At 37.9% G+C, this 15,606-nt stretch overlaps 5 protein-coding genes across 7 annotated transcripts; 2 read left to right on the forward strand and 3 right to left on the reverse strand.

Moving 5' to 3' along the window:
- LOC104768232 lies at positions 232–1,648 on the forward strand. The gene is made up of 2 exons (XM_019241005.1): positions 232–1,104; positions 1,187–1,648. The coding sequence occupies exons 1-2, from the start codon at positions 232–234 to the stop codon at positions 1,646–1,648; spliced, it is 1,335 nt and encodes a 444-aa protein (XP_019096550.1).
- Positions 1,840–5,442, reverse strand: LOC104768233. Its single transcript, XM_010492157.2, has 6 exons — positions 4,570–5,442; positions 4,168–4,461; positions 3,804–4,085; positions 2,931–3,400; positions 2,742–2,847; positions 1,840–2,656 (listed from the first exon to the last, which is right to left on the reverse strand). Exons 1-6 carry the CDS (start codon positions 5,440–5,442, stop codon positions 1,949–1,951), a joined length of 2,733 nt encoding a protein of 910 aa, XP_010490459.2. The 3' UTR covers positions 1,840–1,948.
- Positions 6,823–8,979, forward strand: LOC104767254 (protein YIPF6 homolog). The gene is made up of 3 exons (XM_010491303.2): positions 6,823–7,417; positions 8,314–8,388; positions 8,481–8,979. The coding sequence occupies exons 1-3, from the start codon at positions 6,902–6,904 to the stop codon at positions 8,739–8,741; spliced, it is 852 nt and encodes a 283-aa protein (XP_010489605.1). The 5' UTR covers positions 6,823–6,901; the 3' UTR covers positions 8,742–8,979.
- LOC104767255 (glucose-1-phosphate adenylyltransferase large subunit 3, chloroplastic-like) lies at positions 9,501–15,396 on the reverse strand. 3 transcript variants are annotated; one of them, XM_010491306.2, is made up of 5 exons: positions 14,913–15,396; positions 14,678–14,800; positions 14,443–14,568; positions 14,252–14,350; positions 9,501–10,964 (listed from the first exon to the last, which is right to left on the reverse strand). In XM_010491306.2, the coding sequence occupies exons 2-5, from the start codon at positions 14,783–14,785 to the stop codon at positions 10,953–10,955; spliced, it is 345 nt and encodes a 114-aa protein (XP_010489608.1). In that variant the 5' UTR covers positions 14,786–14,800; positions 14,913–15,396; the 3' UTR covers positions 9,501–10,952. The 3 variants fall into 3 exon arrangements, with proteins under 3 accessions (XP_010489608.1, XP_019096244.1, XP_010489607.1); XM_019240699.1 differs by having other exon boundaries at positions 9,501–10,967; XM_010491305.2 differs by lacking the exon at positions 9,501–10,964 and having other exon boundaries at positions 13,088–14,350.
- Positions 9,593–10,528, reverse strand: LOC104768235. The gene is made up of 2 exons (XM_010492160.1): positions 10,207–10,528; positions 9,593–9,921 (listed from the first exon to the last, which is right to left on the reverse strand). Exons 1-2 carry the CDS (start codon positions 10,526–10,528, stop codon positions 9,593–9,595), a joined length of 651 nt encoding a protein of 216 aa, XP_010490462.1.

Genomic DNA, 15,606 nt, shown 5'->3' on the forward strand with positions numbered 1-15,606 from the left:
CGTGCTCGACAAGCAGATCATCATATTCTAGAAGAGTTGTACAAAGATTTTGTTGGTGGAGTTGGTCCCAAGGTACTGCCAATGCATGTTGCTGAAGCGTTAAATAAACGCTTTCAAATCAAGGTATAATTTTTCCATTTATTTAGCATTATTTTGATTATTTTGTTTAGCTTTAGCATTATTCCGTTTTTTTTTTCACAACAATGAAAAAAAAATATTTGTTGATGATAGATGGATTATTGGAAAGCATATCGAACGTTAAGGCATGCTCGCGAGTTGGTCAGGGGTAGTCCAGAGAGTGGTTATGAGCAGCTTCCTACATATTTGTATATGATAAAAAGGGCAAATCCTGGAACTTTTACACAGCTTGATGTTGATGAAGCTCAAAGATTTAAGTACTGTTTTCTAGCATTTGGTGCAAGCATACAGGGATTTCCGTTTTTGAGGAAAGTGGTTGTTGTGGATGGTACTTTTTTACAGGGAAAATACTTAGGGACACTACTGACAGCAACAGCTCAAGATGGCAATTTTCAGATTTTTCCAATTGCTTTCGCCGTGGTTGATACAGAGAATGATGAATCATGGGAATGGTTTTTCAAGCAACTCAGCTGTGTGATACCTGATGATGAAAGTCTTTCCATTATTTCTGATAGGCACAAATCAATTGGGAAAGCTATTAAAAAGGTTTATCCGAAGTCTAGTAGGGGAATATGCACATACCATATGTACAAGAATATTTTGGTTCGGTTTAAAGGTCGAGCAGAATTTGCTTTGGTTAAAAAGGCGGCAAATGCTTTTAGACTTATCGACTTTCAAACCACATTTGATCAGATAGAAGCCATGAATCCAGCACTACATGAGTACCTCGTAAGGGCTGATGTGCGTATGTGGACTCGTGTACATTTCCCAGGTGATAGGTACAACTTGCTTACAAGCAACATTGCAGAATCAATGAATAAGGTCATGTCACATGCTAGGAGCTTTCCTATTGTACAACTATTGGAAGAAATAAGGTCCATGATGACTAGGTGGTTTTCAGATAGAAGGACTGATGCATTGAAGATGACAACAGACTTGACTCGTGGTGTAGAGAAAATTCTCCAGGTCTGTTCGTTTTCATCCTTTCTTAGCAAGTGTGTATGTTATACAACTAAGTTTCTAATATAATGTCGCTATTATTTTATAGGGTCGTGTGGACTATGCTAAGTTACTTACTGTCCAAGATATCGATGCACACCAAGTACAAGTAACAAGTGGAACATCTCTGCATGTTGTCAATTTGAAAGATAAAAAGTGTACGTGTCGCAGGTTTGACTTGGAGAAACTCCCTTGTGCACATGCAATTGCGGCCGGTGAATTCAGAAACATTTCTCGCATTTCAATGAGTCATCCTTATTATCGGAAACACTACGTTTACACTTCCTACGAGAATGCCATCATGCCAAGGGAGCTTGATAAATCTGTTCCTGGACATGTGATAACGAAGGTATGTAGACCACCGATTCCAAAACAACAACCAGGTAGACCAAAGAATTCAAGAATCAAATCAGCATTGGAAATTGCAATGGAAAAGAAGAAGCCAAGAAAACAATACACATGTGGTAATTGCAACCAAGTAGGGCATAATCGCAAGACATGTACTCTATAATTTCCTAGTTTTTGTTATCTTCCCAAGTTCTCTTTATTTTTTTGTTGAAAATGACAATGCTTTCATTGACATAGAATTCTTTTTAGTTCAAAGTTCTTTTATATTCTCCACTTCTTTTGTTAGTAACAATTTAAAATTTAAAATGAGTATATTATCATCGTTCACGTTCAAATTCACATGCAAAAGAAGAGTAGTCTTCAAGTTATATTATCATCATTCACGTTCACATTCACATGCAAAAGAAGAATAGTCTACAATTATAATGTTATTACAAAACGTAAGGCAATGAAACAAAATAGTCTACAAGGACTCATCAACTAGGGAAGGGATGATAACAGCTCGAGGAGGTGAATCAGTCATATTAGGTGGTATGGCTAATTCTCTGACTTCGTCGTATAATTCCGCTGCAAGCTTAATCCGAAGAGCCAACATGTTCTCATCGCAAAGCCCATCAAATGTTTTCCCAAGAGCTAAACATTCAATGTACTTAAGAGCATACACACCACAATCACCTGGATTTTCATTCCGAGGAACATTTTTCTTCACCCTTCTCAATTCCAACATTGCTCTGCTCTTTTTACGGTTTGTCTCAGGAATCATGTCACTTAACATCGCAGGAATCATTCGCCTTAAAGGCAAACATGCAATGGCCATTTGTTCGTCATTCACCAAGGTTGGTATGCTATCATAGATGTGAATCTTCTTACCTCGCAAGTCAATATCCAAAGCCACCCAATGGTTCCCATTGACAAAAAGACAAGCGTATAAGTTATCCACATCAATCCACCACTTCTTGTTCGTAGCTGACTCCTCAGGATATTCACCAAAAACGTGTTTCACATAGGAATCCCGAAACACAAAATTCTTAGGCCCCATATCAAACTGTATGTAGTCCTTCTTCAATGTAGTCATCAGATCTTGGTCTAAGAAAGCTATGCGCTCTTTAGGATACGGACAAGGCTCACGCATATATCTTCGCCGGAACATAGCCATTGCACAACCCATGTGCTACATTCAAAAAAATAAAAACTAGAATAAGCGAAAATATAGTATTGAATAAACGCCTATACTAAATTATCAAAAATAAACTTACATGTTCTGTCAACCATCCATAGTCATAGCTTGGCCAATGTTTCCTTGGAGTCATAATTTTCCAATAGAATCTCACAGCTGCGTTGCTGGTGCTAAGTGGCTCTTCCCTGTGAATATAAGAAAGAGTTAGTACATATATAGATAATGATAGTAACTTTTATAAACTATTCAGAGTTGTTGATGTATATACTTGTCAAGGCTGAGAAAATCCAGAAGTCTCTGATGTTTCTCATCATCTACAGGCTTAAGATGATCGCCTAACACATTATCACCCTCTGTAATGATCCGCTTGACTGTCGAGTTACCAAGGTAAGGATACTTCTGCGATCCTGCCAACTGGGGCACGCGTCTAGAAGTCTTCGAAGGTCCAGGTCCATCCAACTTCGTCAAAGCCTCTCCAAGGCGGTTTAATGTCACCTCAAGTTTTTTATGTACCAACTGATCCTCCTTGTTGGACCATGTATCTTCAGAACTGGAAGCTATTTTCAATTTAGCTTTCTGAACTTGGGTAGTGATATCCTCAACATCGTCAGAAGCAAGACCAGTAATCTTCTTTTTCTTGGAAGTTTCCTTCTTCCCAACCTTCACAGATTCCTTCCTCACCACCCTTTGAACTGGAAATTCATCTTGTGATGTCTGCTTCATCTCAACAATCCATGACTGCAACCGAACAGAACATTCCAAGGAGGTAAGAAAATCGAACATGAGAAGCAAAAACAATCCATGATATGTTTAAGAAAAAAAAAAACAGAACATGAGAAGTTTAAAAAAAAACAGAACATGAGAAGTTTAAAAAAAACAGAACATGAGAAGTTTTATAAATTCAGAACATGAGAAGTTTTAAAAAAACAGACCATGAGAAGTAAAAAAAAAAACAGAACATGAGAAGTTTAAAAAAAACAGAACATGAGAAGTTTTATAAATTCAGAACATGAGAAGTAAAAAAAAAAACAGAACATGAGAAGTAAAAAAATAAAACGACGTGGTCGAGTTTTTTAAAAACAGAACATGAGAAGTTTTAGACAACAACAGAACATGAGAAGTAAAGGAAAATGTAACTTACAGGTGTTTTACTTGTTCCCTCATCATCGTTAATGGTGTGCGAAGTGGCATCATTCCGTACATCAGCGTCTTTTGGCTCTTTTCTTTCTTTCTCCAATGCTTTAATCCTCTCACCCATCTCCTCTTTGAACACCGTCATTTTTTTTTCAACGAATGTTTCAAATTTACTCTCCAAAGCATCTATTCGACTGTTGAGTGTTTTGCCCAAGTCAGAAATAGTCTCATTCATTTTCTCAATCGCCCTCCAAATATCCAAAGAAATTGACTTGTCATCCTTACCATCCTACAATAACATGTTCATTAATATCATAATAGAGAAGACAAAAAATGTTAATCAATTACGGTAAAGGAAAACGAAACCTTACCTCCATGTTGGTTACATTTTCTCCTTGTTCACATTTAGGATCACTATCTGTCAATCTTTTTTTCTTAGGATTGCACCCTCTGTTGTCATTCACCTTATCAGCTTCAGCACTTCTTTTCTTCTTTTTTGAACTTATACCAACTGTTTTGACACAACTCCAAGCATCTAGAGACAAACGGTTATGAATGAGATCTTTAAGTAGCTCGTCTAGGTGTAGATCCGTATGCTCATCTGTGTCAGACCATAGAGGATACATGTTTTCCTCTGAAACATGAACCATATGCCTAACACGAACCTACATGCCATGAATAAAGTGATTAACACTGGTAATAACTTTAAATTCACACAAATTATTTGTTGATGTCAAAAGTATATTTTTTTTAAAAGATAGTAACAAACTAGCACCACTACTAATCTGTCCATGCAACTTCTTCTCGTTTTGGATGAAGTTTGTGAAGTTGATACGTTTTCGAGATGATCGCCAATCAAGAAGTGGAACACCAGTGGTTTCTATCCTTCTAACCCCATAACTTTCTCCTATTCCAGTAACACTCTCATACAACCAAATTAACAAAGCATGAACACACCCGTGTATGGTGTATGAATCTCTGTCATAGTCAACCATCTTCACAGAATTCACTAGACTACTAAAAGCAACCCGACCCCATGGATGTTTTTCAAAAGCAACTGGATCTAAAACTCTCTTAGCGGTTGCCAACGGGATTCTAGATGTATGATGAATTCCATGTACGCATACTGACAACAAACATAACCTACCAACCATCATCCTCTTATCAAGATGCCATGTTTTGCTAGAATCAATAACCTTTACCAACTCACTCCACATAGGACCATCAAGGGTTGTTGGTATTTTCATTTCTTTCCAGAAATCATGGTGATCAACATCAAAGTTCTCTAAAAGGTCAAATGCATCACAATTTAACCTTGTTATCTCTGCAAACTCATTTAAAGAAAATCTAATTGGCCTATTATCGATCAAAGACCAAACCTCATGAATGTTGTTGATTCTCAGCTGATGTGTGAGTAGAAAGTGAACTCTCTGCGCAGCCCAGGTGTATTCCAATTCAGCAAACTTTATAAACACTCCAAGAGATGAGTCCTTGAGTTTATCCCACACGTCCACCCCTAATCCTTCTCTCAAGATTCCAATTTTGGACACAAAACAATTGTGGTTCATGCTCCTATGTTGGAGAGGCGATTTCCCTTCTTCATAAAGTAGAGGAGGATATTTGATGATATTGCTTGATGATGGCATTCCTAAACATACAAAAAAAAAAAACCAGTTAGGATAAAACTAAATCATTCACAAGTTGGCAGTTTTAAAAAGACACACACACACACACAATACTTATATAATATGAAAGAAGCTAAAACATAAGAGGAAGTAACAAAAGGGGACCCAAAAAAGTACAATGCATCATTCACAATGTGAGTTCTTATTATATATTACCGATGAAAACAATCAGAGAAGAACAGCATACCAAATAAAAAGCTAAATGAACCTAAAAGAAGCTGGACGAATGCTAAACTGGATTTCCTTTAAATTGTGCTTGGAACTGAAGATCTGAATCATCAAAAATACAATAGAGAAATTAAACAGTGAAGATAAACACTTACCAAAATCAAATCAGACTTCAAAAAACGAGCTTGAAGTGGAAACCAAAACTATTGAATAACAAGACCCAAAACAAAATCAAGGTTAATACAATTTCAATCAACTGAGTAATCGATTCTATAAAGGAAAAAACACAACCACCCACCGAATCCGAATATCAATAACCACCGAATCCGAAAATCTACAATTTTCAGTTGTACAAAATCACTCTGACCAAAACTAATTTAACAAATTAAGGGGAAGGGAAGACATGTGATTTGATGGGTCGTTTTTGTCCTGTAAATTAAGCCAAAAAGCAACAAAAAGGAAAGCTTTCATACCTCAAAGGGTGTAACAATGGCGAGGGCTTCAAGAACACCGGCGCCGAATCCGAAAATCAACCACCACCGAAGCCACTAGGGTTCTTAATTCGCCGTCGGAATAAACGACCCAACACCGTTGCCGTCGGAATAACGATCTAACGCCGACGACCTCAGAATCTCGCTGGACTGTAAAAGCTTTTCTTCGCCGGCGGAAGAAACAAAGCCGAAGAAGGGTTAAAAAAAAAAGGATTGTCGGGTTTTTTAGGTGAGAGGTTTTAATTGAATATTTTGATTTTTTATTTAATCACTTAGTTTTTATTTTCTAATTCAATTTAATTGGGCTTTTGGTAATTTAGACACAAAATTGTGTCAATCTAGTTTTCTCTTAAGAGAGGGTGTCAATCGAGCAATTTTTTTTCCAAATTGTATCAATCTAGTCTATTTTCACATAATTTTGGATGAAAATAACTAAATCGTGTTCCAATTTTTTTTTTTTCAAATTTTCATCGATTCAATAAACCAGATAAAACTTGACCTAAGACGGACAAAAATTGAGATAACCGAATGAAATTTAAACCTCAAGATCAATCCGCAAGCGAATGAAATTTTTTTTTCAAACGACGGCGTTTCATAGGATCTTCGCACGTTGCGTCCATCTCTTTGATCACGTGATTCTGATTTTTTTTTTTTTTTTTTTTACTCATCGTCTTCAGATCTTATCACTTTCTTCCCCGAGAAAATATTTTGCTCTAAAATCACTTTCCCGGGAAAATCTAAAATAAAAAAACTGGAAAAAAATGTCACAAGGCGATACAGTACCGCTTCATCCATCATCTCAATCAGACATCGACGAGATCGAGAATCTCATCAACGAAAGCATCCAATCAGGTCCCGGAACCGTCCTCGCCGCTCGTCCACCGAGCCCAACCAGACCTTCGATTCCAGTTTCTTCTTCTCCGTTTATGCAATCGAATCTTCCCCCGCTTCCTCCGTCGTCATCAGCTCAGAAAGTGACATCTGTCCCCGTTCCTCCGCCTCTTCCGGTTGTAAGTAATTCCAGCAATTCTCAAGGAGGCTCCCAGGGGATTGGAGCGAGTGGTTTTGGATCTCCCCCTAATACGTTGACGGAGCCTGTGTGGGATACTGTGAAGCGAGATCTGTCTCGGATCGTGAGTAATTTGAAGCTTGTGGTGTTTCCTAATCCGTATAGGGAAGATCCTGGGAAGGCGCTTAGAGATTGGGATCTTTGGGGTCCCTTCTTCTTCATTGTCTTCTTGGGATTGACTCTTTCATGGTCAGCTTCCGTCAAGAAGGTTAGCTCTTAGATCATTGGAGAGGTTAAACTACTTTTGCATTGGCTAGTTTCTTAGCTTTGAGCTTGTGCGATGCAAATGTGATCTTTTTGATAGAGTTCTATAGAATGTCTCTGTTCCCTATAGAAGATAGTGTTTTACTTCTTCTTTGCATTAAGATTGTTTCTTCAATTGTGGTTTTTAGATTATAGATGGAACACGATGACGAAAAAGAGGACTGAGGGTTCCTCTATAATTGCTGTTCTTGCGGCATTGCTTCTCATTTGATTCTTAGGCTATAGGTTTTGTATAAAGTTTCTTCCTTGTACAGTGGCTCATGTAGAGTTATGACTCACAAGCTAGCGCTTTTGATGCACCATTTACTCTTATGTTATGAGCATTTGATGTATAGGACTAAAGGATCTAGTTTGAATCTGCTGTGCTGTGATTACATCTTATCTTGGCAATATTGAGTGGCTTGATGTGGCCAATTCTTTGTTGATTTCTGTGTTGAATTGGTAAAATTGAATTTAGATTTCAGAAGATGCTGAGATTTTTGACTTTTAAATCACTAATGCCAAAGATGGCATTGATTTACTATATATTATTTTTGCTGCACTTTAGGTATGGATGATATATCTGATTAAATAGCACGTTCTTATTCTTTCTTTGTGCTTTGTTTTGACTCTCTTTTTTATAGTTGTCCAAATGTTGTTGTGACACACTTTTGTGATTGTTAACCAATCCAAATCTGTGGTTTATTGTCATTTGAATGTGAACTTTTGGTCTACTAGACTTGAAAGTTTGAGTGAGCCATCCTTCCTAGTTTTCATCTTGTCTCATTGAATTCACAGAACACTACATAATTGTTAATTGCATGTTGACTTTGTCTCATTCTTTTTTCCCTTTGATTACAGTCCGAGGTATTTGCAGTGGCATTTGCGCTACTAGCAGCAGGGGCAGTGATCCTTACACTAAATGTGCTTCTCCTGGTAAAACTCAACTGCTCTCTCGCTCTTGTATCCCGTGCAGATGTCTTGGTTTGGTTTCATACTTATACACTGCTGTATCGTGTCATGAACAGGGTGGACATATAATCTTCTTCCAAAGCCTGAGTCTTCTAGGTTACTGTCTATTTCCGCTAGACGTTGGAGCCGTGATCTGTATGTTGAAAGACAATGTAATACTGAAAATGGTAGTTGTATCTGTAACACTTGCATGGAGCTCTTGGGCTGCTTACCCGTTCATGAGCTCGGCTGTTAACCCGAGAAGAAAAGCACTCGCTCTATACCCCGTTTTCCTTATGTATGTGTCAGTCGGTTTCCTCATCATCGCCATTAATTGAATCCAATTTTGAAGAAAAAGAAAGAAATCATCACGGGTATTCATGGGAATCAGCTTGGATAGAAATTTTACATACATACAGAGACACCAACAATTCTGAGTTTAGAGCAAACCCAATGCACATACTCATTTTGATTGTCTATATCTTTCAATAATACTAAAGATAATACAAATTTCTTCACATACTTCCTTTGAACTTTTGTCCTCCCATTAGTCATCCTTGGGTGTCTAATTTTTTTTATTAAAAAAGTGTTTAAAGTATATTTTATAATGTCATAAATGTTAGTTATATAATTTATGCAATATTAAGAAAATAAAACTAGTAGTAGAATACATTTATTAAAAAAACAAATATATTACATTAAAAAAAACTTTAAAACATATATTACAATCCTAAAAAAACCACAAACTTAAAACTGAATACAATAATTAAAAAAAAAACATAGAATGATAGAAACATATGAAAGCATTATGAATAACATAATTAGCATCGGTCTAATATTGAGTTGTGTCAAATTTTTACCAGATATGTTCAACCAAATCAGCTTTAAGTCGTCGATGTTGCGTTGTATCACGAACTTGATTCCAAGCGCCCACCACATCGTCGAGATTGTTAATCCTATCTGTAGAATATATTAAATCGACATGTGAAATCCGGCTTCCTTCTCGTTGATGGAATTCTGCTGTATTGGACAGGTTGTATCCATCTCGCTCATCTTCTACTATCATATTGTGCAATATGATACATGTTCGCATTACCTTTCCTATTTTTGCCTTATCCAAAAAAAGTGCAGGATTTTTAACAATCGCAAAACGAGCTTGCAAGACTCCAAAAGCACGTTCGACATCTTTTCAGGCAGCTTCTTGACACCTTGCAAATAACGATGCTTTCGAGTCTTGTGGAAGTGAAATTGATTGGATGAATGTTGCCCATCTCGGATATATACCGTCAGTGAGGTAGTAAGCCATATTGTAATGTCGTCCGATGACAAAGTAATCTACTCTCGGAGCTCGACCTTCTAAGATGTCATCAAAAACTGGTGAACGGTCAAGAACATTGATATCATTTAAAGTACCTGGAGGACCAAAAAATGCATGCCAAATCCAGAGATCTTGCGATGCCACAGCCTCTAAAACGATTGTAGGTTTTCCAGATCCACGAGAATACTGTCCTTTCCAAGCTGTTGGACAATTCTTCCATTCCCAATGCATACAATCAATGCTTTCGATCATCCCGGGAAATCTGCGGTCCTCTGATGCTAAATTGAGTAATCATTGGAGATCCTCTGATGTAGGTCTTCTTAGGTACGTATCTTGAAACAAATATATAATTCCCTCCACAAAATTTTCCTAGCATTGCATTGCGGTGCTATCTGCGAGGCGGAGGTATTCGTCAACTGCATCAGCTGCACACCCATATGCCAAAATACGAATGGCTGCTGTACACTTTTGTAATCCAGACAGACCCAACCTTCCCGTAGCATCTCTTCTTTGTTGGAAATATGGTACTTCATTGGATAGTGCCTCAACAATACGAATGAACAATGATTTGTTCATTCGAAAACGACGACGGAAACTACTAGTAGAGAACGTAGCATTTTCGCTAAAATAATCATTCCATAATTGAATATGCCCTTCTTCGTGTTGTCTATCAATATAAGCTCTTGGCCGCCTTGAAGTAGTTGGTTGTTGATCATTGCCATAATCATCTAGGCAATCTTGGAATAGATTGCCAAAATGTTCATCAAAAAATTCATCATACTCATCATCTAAATCTGGGGAAGACATGACAATAAGAAATGAGAGATTTTTTAAGAGAGAGTTGGGATGGAGAAAATATTTAAAACTTAAGAATAAAGCAGACTGAATATGAGTTTACAAGAGAGTTGGGAAGTAGTCGATTATCGTTTAAGAGACAGTTGGGAAGTAGCCGATTCTCGTTTGCTATATATACAAGTTTACTGAACATCAAGTGGGGAAAGAAAAACACAAAAAAGTTCATGGGCGTTCTGACGGGAAGGTTGAGACACGGGTTTAGTCACGGGAAGGTTGTTGTTTTCTTGTTGTTCTCTTGTGCCGACTTGAGATCACAAGATTCACCGAAGACCAAAGACTTGTTGTTTTCTTGTGCCGACTTGAGCTCACGAGTTTAGTCACGGGAAGAGCAGAATCGAAGACCAGAGACTTGTTGTTCTCTTGTGCCGACTTGAGATCACAAGGAAACCTGCTAACAACACATGAGAAAAGATTTAAAACAAACAACAATGAAGAAAAGAGAGTCCTGTGAAACATAAAAATGTGCTTCATCAACTAAACATTGTGTTTGTTACCATTTGTTACAATTCACTACAAATGTGCTTCATCAACTAAACACAAACATTGATTTAGTTGATTCATCAACGATACATAAACATTCACTAAACATACTTTAAACGTTGATTACAACGATTCATACAAAAAACACAAAACACAAACTTTAACAAAACACAAAACACAAACTTTAACCAAACAAAAACACAAACTAATAACCAACTATCCTAACATCTCATCAATTAGCTTCTTTCTCAGATTGATTTCAGCCTCGGACAGATCATTTTTGTTGACTAGACTCGCTAGAAGTCGTTGCTTGGACATTCGTTCTCTCGCAGCTATTTCTCTCTCTCTGATCTCCCACGCCTTCTCTAACTTTTGTAGAGAATTACCCTCAGTTTTTGTACCACCACCATTGTTCTTTGCTTTCCTTTTGGATGCCTTAACACCTGGAGGGCGTTCATTAGCTTCTTCCTCAAGACGAGAAGTTGTATTTGAACTGGAGGAATATGTGCCACTCACACATCAAACTTTGTTCGTTTGGTGTTTTCAGGTCCTCTCAAAGCATTCGAAGAACACCACTTCTGCTCATGACGAAGAAGCCTCCAAGCATGCTCTAGAGAGAACTTCATTTTCTGATCATTGACGTACAACTCGTTTGCCATTTGGAGAACATCATCTTCTGACTGGCCACTGGTTCTCCGACTTGAAGCTTGGTTGTAAGCTCCTACAAACTTGTTGACAGTCTCATTTATTTTTTTCCACCTCTTCTTACATTGACTGGCCTGTCTCTTTGGTTTACCCGCTACTGCTTCACTCGTTCCATAGTAGTATGCAATACGCTCCCAAAAGGAACCACCCTTTTGCCTATTGCTCATGACTGGATCTTTGCTAATGTTTAACTAACCACTGATCAAGACAACATCTTCCTGGGCAGTCCATCGGATTCTAGCNTTTTTGTTGACTAGACTCGCTAGAAGTCGTTGCTTGGACATTCGTTCTCTCGCAGCTATTTCTCTCTCTCTGATCTCCCACGCCTTCTCTAACTTTTGTAGAGAATTACCCTCAGTTTTTGTACCACCACCATTGTTCTTTGCTTTCCTTTTGGATGCCTTAACACCTGGAGGGCGTTCATTAGCTTCTTCCTCAAGACGAGAAGTTGTATTTGAGCTGGAGGAATATGTGCCACTCACATCAAACTTTGTTCGTTTGGTGTTTTCAGGTCCTCTCAAAGCATTCGAAGAACACCACTTCTGCTCATGACGAAGAAGCCTCCAAGCATGCTCTAGAGAGAACTTCATTTTCTGATCATTGACGTACAACTCGTTTGCCATTTGGAGAACATCATCTTCTGACTGGCCACTGGTTCTCCGACTTGAAGCTTGGTTGTAAGCTCCTACAAACTTGTTGACAGTCTCATTTATTTTTTTCCACCTCTTCTTACATTGACTGGCCTGTCTCTTTGGTTTACCCGCTACTGCTTCACTCGTTCCATAGTAGTATGCAATACGCTCCCAAAAGGAACCACCCTTTTGCCTATTGCTCATGACTGGATCTTTGCTAATGTTTAACTAACCACTGATCAAGACAACATCTTCCTGGGCAGTCCATCGGATTCTAGCTTCCCTTGAGTTTTCAGCTACCTCGTTGAGATCACTAAATTGTGTACTAAACTGAGGGATAGGTGATGAGCTTATTTGAATAGGTGAAGATGGAAGAGATTCTGGATTATTCACCCCAACTTGGCTAGTCAAGAGGTCTGTAAAGTTTAGAGAAAAAGAATTCATACCCTAAAGTCTATGAAAGATGGAGAGAAGAAGAATTGGTAGTTGGGTTTATTGTAAAGCTTTAAGGTTATTGAAGGAGACCATAGAAGCGACTTAAATAGCAAATTGAAGGAGACCATTTAAGCGTTGAAGGAGAAGGAAGAGTTTGGTAGTTGGGTTTATTGTAAAGCTTTAAGGTTAGGTTTACAAATGTTTTTAGTGTTTAAGTGTTACAACTACCAAGCATTTACTAAGTGCTTAACTNCATCAAACTTTGTTCGTTTGGTGTTTTCAGGTCCTCTCAAAGCATTCGAAGAACACCACTTCTGCTCATGACGAAGAAGCCTCCAAGCATGCTCTAGAGAGAACTTCATTTTCTGATCATTGACGTACAACTCGTTTGCCATTTGGAGAACATCATCTTCTGACTGGCCACTGGTTCTCCGACTTGAAGCTTGGTTGTAAGCTCCTACAAACTTGTTGACAGTCTCATTTATTTTTTTCCACCTCTTCTTACATTGACTGGCCTGTCTCTTTGGTTTACCCGCTACTGCTTCACTCGTTCCATAGTAGTATGCAATACGCTCCCAAAAGGAACCACCCTTTTGCCTATTGCTCATGACTGGATCTTTGCTAATGTTTAACTAACCACTGATCAAGACAACATCTTCCTGGGCAGTCCATCGGATTCTAGCTTCCCTTGAGTTTTCAGCTACCTCGTTGAGATCACTAAATTGTGTACTAAACTGAGGGATAGGTGATGAGCTTATTTGAATAGGTGAAGATGGAAGAGATTCTGGATTATTCACCCCAACTTGGCTAGTCAAGAGGTCTGTAAAGTTTAGAGAAAAAGAATTCATACCCTAAAGTCTATGAAAGATGGAGAGAAGAAGAATTGGTAGTTGGGTTTATTGTAAAGCTTTAAGGTTATTGAAGGAGACCATAGAAGCGACATAAATAGCAAATTGAAGGAGACCATTTAAGCGTTGAAGGAGAAGGAAGAGTTTGGTAGTTGGGTTTATTGTAAAGCTTTAAGGTTAGGTTTACAAATGTTTTTAGTGTTTAAGTGTTACAACTACCAAGCATTTACTAAGTGCTTAACTACCAAGCATTTAGTAAGTTCTTAACTACCAATACAACATACAATAAATCAATACCTTTTTATTCTACAAACAAGACTACCTTCTAGTTTAAGTGTTACAAATGTTTTTATTCTACAAGACTACCTTTTTATTCTACAAATGATTTTAGTGTTTAAGTGTTACAACTACCAAGCATTTACTAAGTGCTTAACTACCAAACATTTAGTAAGTTCTTAACTACCAAGCATTGACAACATACAATAAATCAATACCTTTTTATTCTACAAACAAGACTACCTTTTCAATGTCAACAATTAATTGGATTCTAGTTTAAAAAAGCTTTTTAACCTTACCTTCTTTGAGAAGCAGCGATCGCCGAAGTACTTGCATTTTTGAAGCTCCTTGCAAAGCTCACCTCTAGCAGCATACTCAAAAAACAAGTAAACTCTGTTCTGCAACAAAAGATATTAGGGAGAAACTATTATTATCATAGAGACAAACATTGTAATGTCAACAATCAATAGTGATCATAAGTTATTCATACCTCAAACACCCATAGAAATTTTCTGACAGCATCTGTTGTTCCTTGAAACCACTTTTTCCCAGTTTCACCAGGAGTTTGTGTAGCAGCGAGAACCTGTTTCATCCTATAGCATCCACCCACCGGAACCTACAAATATTGTTTAACAGTAGTGTTTCAAGAATCAGAAACATAAGACTTCCTCTCTACACAACAAACATCATATTTCTCAAAACCGTTTACATCAATAATCACTCACAGCCGGTGTTGCTGTTCGCTTGGTAAGAGGGAAGAGTTTAGCTCCATCGCCTCCTCCTAGAATGATTGCAGCCACATTCTTTGGATCTGCTCTCCTTCTCTCGAACATAGAAAATTGTGCTTTCTGATAAACAAAAACATGAATCCAAATCAAATATAGGCAATCAATAAAACAAGTTCCTCAAAAATAAGTATAGGCAATCAATAAAACAAGTTCCTCAAAAAAATTTCACTACCTTGGCTTCGTAAAAGCAATCACTGTGGTTTGCTAAGACTCTCTCTCCTTCTTCGAATTGACCAGAAGGAGGAGGAAGAATAAGAAGAGGCAAGTCTTCTCCGCCGCAATCGTTTTTTGACTCTGATCAGAATCGGAGTCCTTTCGTGTCTCTCCGATGGAATCGTTTGTAAGATCCGTCTCGGCAGCGGTGTCGTCGTTAGGGCTTCCCATCTAAACTGAAGAAGAGAGTTCTTCTAGAGACTACAATGGCGCGGCTCGTTTTTGTTCGACGGTTCGTCCCAAACACAAACGATACAACCCGATCGAGAAACCAAAACACAAACCCAATCGAAGACTTGCGTCGAATCGATTTAGAAGGCGACGAGGCGAGATCGGTTTAGAAGACGACGACGAGGCGAGATCGAATCGATTTAGAAGACAACAGTCGCAGGAAGAAGAAGACGACAATGTGAGAGCTATTCTCGTGATTTTGTGTTTCTCTCGTTTCGATATTGTCGAGAGAAAGAAGAAAACGAAGAAAAGATAAAAACTGAATTAAAAAAAAAAACAAAACAAAACTTAACCAATAAAAACAATACACGTGTCAGGTCTCTGCTTCTCTAAAACGATCGCGGCAGAGAGCTGTGTCTCTCAAAAATTAGGATTAAAACTTTTCTTTTTTCTCCTTATATAACTAAACAAATCAAAGACAT

This window comes from Camelina sativa, chromosome 19 (genome assembly GCF_000633955.1).
Source record: "Camelina sativa cultivar DH55 chromosome 19, Cs, whole genome shotgun sequence".
Lineage (NCBI taxonomy): Eukaryota > Viridiplantae > Streptophyta > Magnoliopsida > Brassicales > Brassicaceae > Camelina > Camelina sativa.

Excerpts from the sequence above, each read along its gene's own strand:
- LOC104768233 (XM_010492157.2), bottom strand. The coding sequence starts at position 5,442 with ATGCCATCATCAAGCAATATCATCAAATATCCTCCTCTACTTTATGAA. Across the intron at positions 4,086-4,167 it reads AAAATGTAACCAACATGGAG|GATGGTAAGGATGACAAGTC; the intron begins GTAAGGTTTCGT and ends ATGTTATTGTAG. Across the intron at positions 2,657-2,741 it reads ATGGATGGTTGACAGAACAT|CACATGGGTTGTGCAATGGC; the intron begins GTAAGTTTATTT and ends TTTTGAATGTAG.
- LOC104767255 (XM_010491305.2), bottom strand. The coding sequence starts at position 14,785 with ATGTTCGAGAGAAGGAGAGCAGATCCAAAGAATGTGGCTGCAATCATT. Across the intron at positions 14,569-14,677 it reads AGCGAACAGCAACACCGGCT|GTTCCGGTGGGTGGATGCTA; the intron begins GTGAGTGATTAT and ends CAATATTTGTAG. Across the intron at positions 14,351-14,442 it reads AATTTCTATGGGTGTTTGAG|AACAGAGTTTACTTGTTTTT; the intron begins GTATGAATAACT and ends CTTTTGTTGCAG.
- LOC104768232 (XM_019241005.1), top strand. The coding sequence starts at position 232 with ATGGATTATTGGAAAGCATATCGAACGTTAAGGCATGCTCGCGAGTTG. Across the intron at positions 1,105-1,186 it reads GTGTAGAGAAAATTCTCCAG|GGTCGTGTGGACTATGCTAA; the intron begins GTCTGTTCGTTT and ends ATTATTTTATAG.
- LOC104768235 (XM_010492160.1), bottom strand. The coding sequence starts at position 10,528 with ATGTCTTCCCCAGATTTAGATGATGAGTATGATGAATTTTTTGATGAA. Across the intron at positions 9,922-10,206 it reads AGATGCTACGGGAAGGTTGG|CTTGGAAAGGACAGTATTCT; the intron begins GTCTGTCTGGAT and ends ATTGTCCAACAG.
- LOC104767254 (XM_010491303.2), top strand. The coding sequence starts at position 6,902 with ATGTCACAAGGCGATACAGTACCGCTTCATCCATCATCTCAATCAGAC. Across the intron at positions 7,418-8,313 it reads GGTCAGCTTCCGTCAAGAAG|TCCGAGGTATTTGCAGTGGC; the intron begins GTTAGCTCTTAG and ends CTTTGATTACAG. Across the intron at positions 8,389-8,480 it reads CACTAAATGTGCTTCTCCTG|GGTGGACATATAATCTTCTT; the intron begins GTAAAACTCAAC and ends TGTCATGAACAG.